The following is a 2,692-nucleotide window of genomic DNA, read 5'->3' on the forward strand; positions in this document are numbered from 1 at the left end:
CTTTCCCTCTCTCTGTCTCTGTCTCTGGTGAACACACATGCCCTGAAGTAAAATTTTTAAAAAGAAAAAACAGAAAGGGCTGTCCCAGATAAGTGTGAGCATTTGTGGTTCGTATGATCACATCCTCAGAGAGGTCCCTCCCATTCCCCTGGGCCCCTGTGGTCCCAGGAGAGGGCACTCCCAGTAGAAATGAACGAGTTCTGTCCGCCAGCAGCGTGGGATTGCCCGCCTCATACCCCGAGCTGCTTACACGCGTGTTTTCTCTTTCCAGGGTCTACGAAGAATAGGGTGAGACACTCTGGTGGGAAACTCCAGGCCAGTTGGGAGACTTGAGCAAAGGACTTTGCAGATTCAAAACAAAATCTTTCTTTCTCACAGACGTAAGACACAAACTATATATTGTTACAAAGCACTTTTTATCAAGGGTCAGTTTTTACGTTTTATAGCTGTGCGGAAAGGCTTCCAGATGTAAGACCCATCTCACTTGTGCTCCAGACTTCATCGCAGGCTGCTTTTTACAGAAAAGGGGGAAACTCATGCCTTTCCTTTTTAAAAACTGCTTTTTTGTATTTGTCCATATGTCACTACGCATCTGAGCTTTATAAGCGCCTGGGAGGAACACTGATTGTGGTGGAAAGGTTTCATTGCAGCGTTGCTGCGTTCCTAGCTTGGGAAGCTCCTGCTCAAGGGTCCTGGCGCCTCGGCACAGCTGCCTCAGGCTCTCCTGGGCTTGCGTTCAGTGCCAGCTTCAGTGTGACCCCACAGCGGCCCCCCACTGCTGGGCAACCAGAAGCAGGTCTCTGCATCTGTTCTTTGAGGAACTCGAGTTTGGTTGCAGAGAATGTGCTTCATTCCCCCTGGTTAATCTTTATACGCTAGGAAATAGTCCCAAGAGCCTGGGAGGGCGATGCGAAGGACCCTAAAGAAGGTGTTAGGTCTTTTCTTCAACTCGAGGGTTTCTGGAATGTTCACTGTGTCGATACTTAATGCATCAGAAGTAGATGAGCTCCCCACTCCATCAACAAAAACGTTAGGAGAACAGTTCAATATAGATGAGCACATGCACAATACACAGGAACAGACACACATTCGGCTGACAAGGGAAAACCTTCACAGCATGTTCCTTTCCCTCACCACGACAGAACATGCGGTCCTGAGGCAATCTGTTTGTGATTCCCTGTGTAATTCTTCAATGTGGAGCCCTCTTCTGAAAGCTAGGACCACCGCGCCCCTCCCCTGTACATACGCTCCCAAGAGCAGCCCTCCACACGCTGCCCCCATGTACGCCACGTCACTGCTGTGTGATATGCTCTGTAAGTGTCCGAAACCATTAGCGTTGCATGCAGGTTTCATATTCTTTCTAAGACAAAAAGAAAAGTAATAAAATATATTTGAAATGTACCAAAACTCTAGGCTACTGACTTTTTAAAAAAAATATTTAATTAAGCTAGGATAACAATAAAACGTTTACCATGTCTTGAATAAATGGGGACAAAGGTACTAGAAAGGAAAATGGGTGTTCCCCAAATTCCTGCCAGCACCATCGCCTCTAGGGAATGTGAGGGCTGTCCTTACCCAAAAGCCAGAGGGCCAGGCCTCGAGGCTAATGCTCTTCCCGGCTGGACGCTCACACATGCTTGCAGCAGACTGGCATCACGTGTGGGACCGGAGAGTGTCCAGTAAGAGAAGAGAGGAGGTGAGACCAGTCAGGAAGCGCTGGTGCTCACAGGTGCTCAGGGAAGTGCGTGGAGCTCCAGGCCCCGGCTGTGCTGTCCAGGGAAAGGCTGAGGCCCCATTTCTGCTGCTGCAGGACGGGCACGATGAGGGTGCACATCACATGGTGCTTCTGGGGACCGAGCAGGTAACCCACGGAAAGCACCTAGGATGCCGGGGCGTGGTGGACACTCGGTCAAGGGGAGCTATTTTAATATTCATAAGACTGGGCCACTTTGCACAAATTGCCCACAGCCCTGCCTCTCACGGGATCCTAAGTCAGCCAGTTCCTCAGACGGGCCCTTCTGACCCTGTCGTGGGTGCCCCCCACCCAGCAGTCTGCTCCGGGGGACATGCTTCACCCAGAGCCAAGAGTGTCACCCACATCCCCTTCACGTACTCAGACAGCCTTGCGACATGCTGGCTCTGCCCCCTGGTCCCGTGCTTACAAGGGCTCATAAGAAGTGTCCACCCTGACATGTCCCCACAGGCTGCCACTGCAAACCCTTCTTATCCCAGGCTCATTTACTCCCTGCAGCTCCAGGTTATACTGCGTATATTCCTGAGGGAACTAAGGGGTTAGACAAGAGGGGTTAAGAAAGTTCCTGGGGATCACAGAGGGCTCTTTGCACTCACCACGCTCCCCAGTGGCTGGGCTGGCAGCCTCTGCTGAAGGACAAGTGGGGGTGGACTGAGGCCACACTGGGCCGGATGTGACGAATACCCAGGGTTGGTCCCCTCTTGCCCTTCATAGCCAAGGAAGAATGTAGACTGGACAGGGACACCCAGAGACCCACAAATGGAACAGCAGGAGAGCCCTGGCAAGATGGCACATGCCCGGCAGCTGGGAGCAGAGGTTGGCCTCTTCCCGGGAGCCCTGCCTGACCCTGCAGGAGCCAGAGCAGCCCCGTGGGGCCTCACAAAAGAGGCACTAGTGTGAAAAAGGAGCTGAAAGGACACCTCCCAACGCAGAGGCCGC

The 2,692-nt window shown here is 52.3% G+C and overlaps 1 protein-coding gene across 1 annotated transcript in view; it reads left to right on the plus strand.

Moving 5' to 3' along the window:
• The window catches only part of CXCL14 (C-X-C motif chemokine ligand 14), a 12,546-nt gene extending 11,149 nt beyond the window's left edge, over positions 1 to 1,397 (plus strand). The window contains exon 4 of the mRNA XM_006166838.3: positions 272 to 1,397. Coding sequence (XP_006166900.1) covers positions 272 to 287 — 16 coding nt within the window. The 3' untranslated portion in view covers positions 288 to 1,397. The remainder of the gene's footprint in view (positions 1 to 271) is intronic.
• The last annotated feature ends 1,295 nt before the right edge of the window (positions 1,398 to 2,692 follow it).

This window comes from Tupaia chinensis, unplaced genomic scaffold (assembly GCF_000334495.1).
Source record: "Tupaia chinensis unplaced genomic scaffold, TupChi_1.0 Scaffold144346_1, whole genome shotgun sequence".
In the NCBI taxonomy this organism is placed as follows: Eukaryota; Metazoa; Chordata; class Mammalia; order Scandentia; family Tupaiidae; genus Tupaia; species Tupaia belangeri.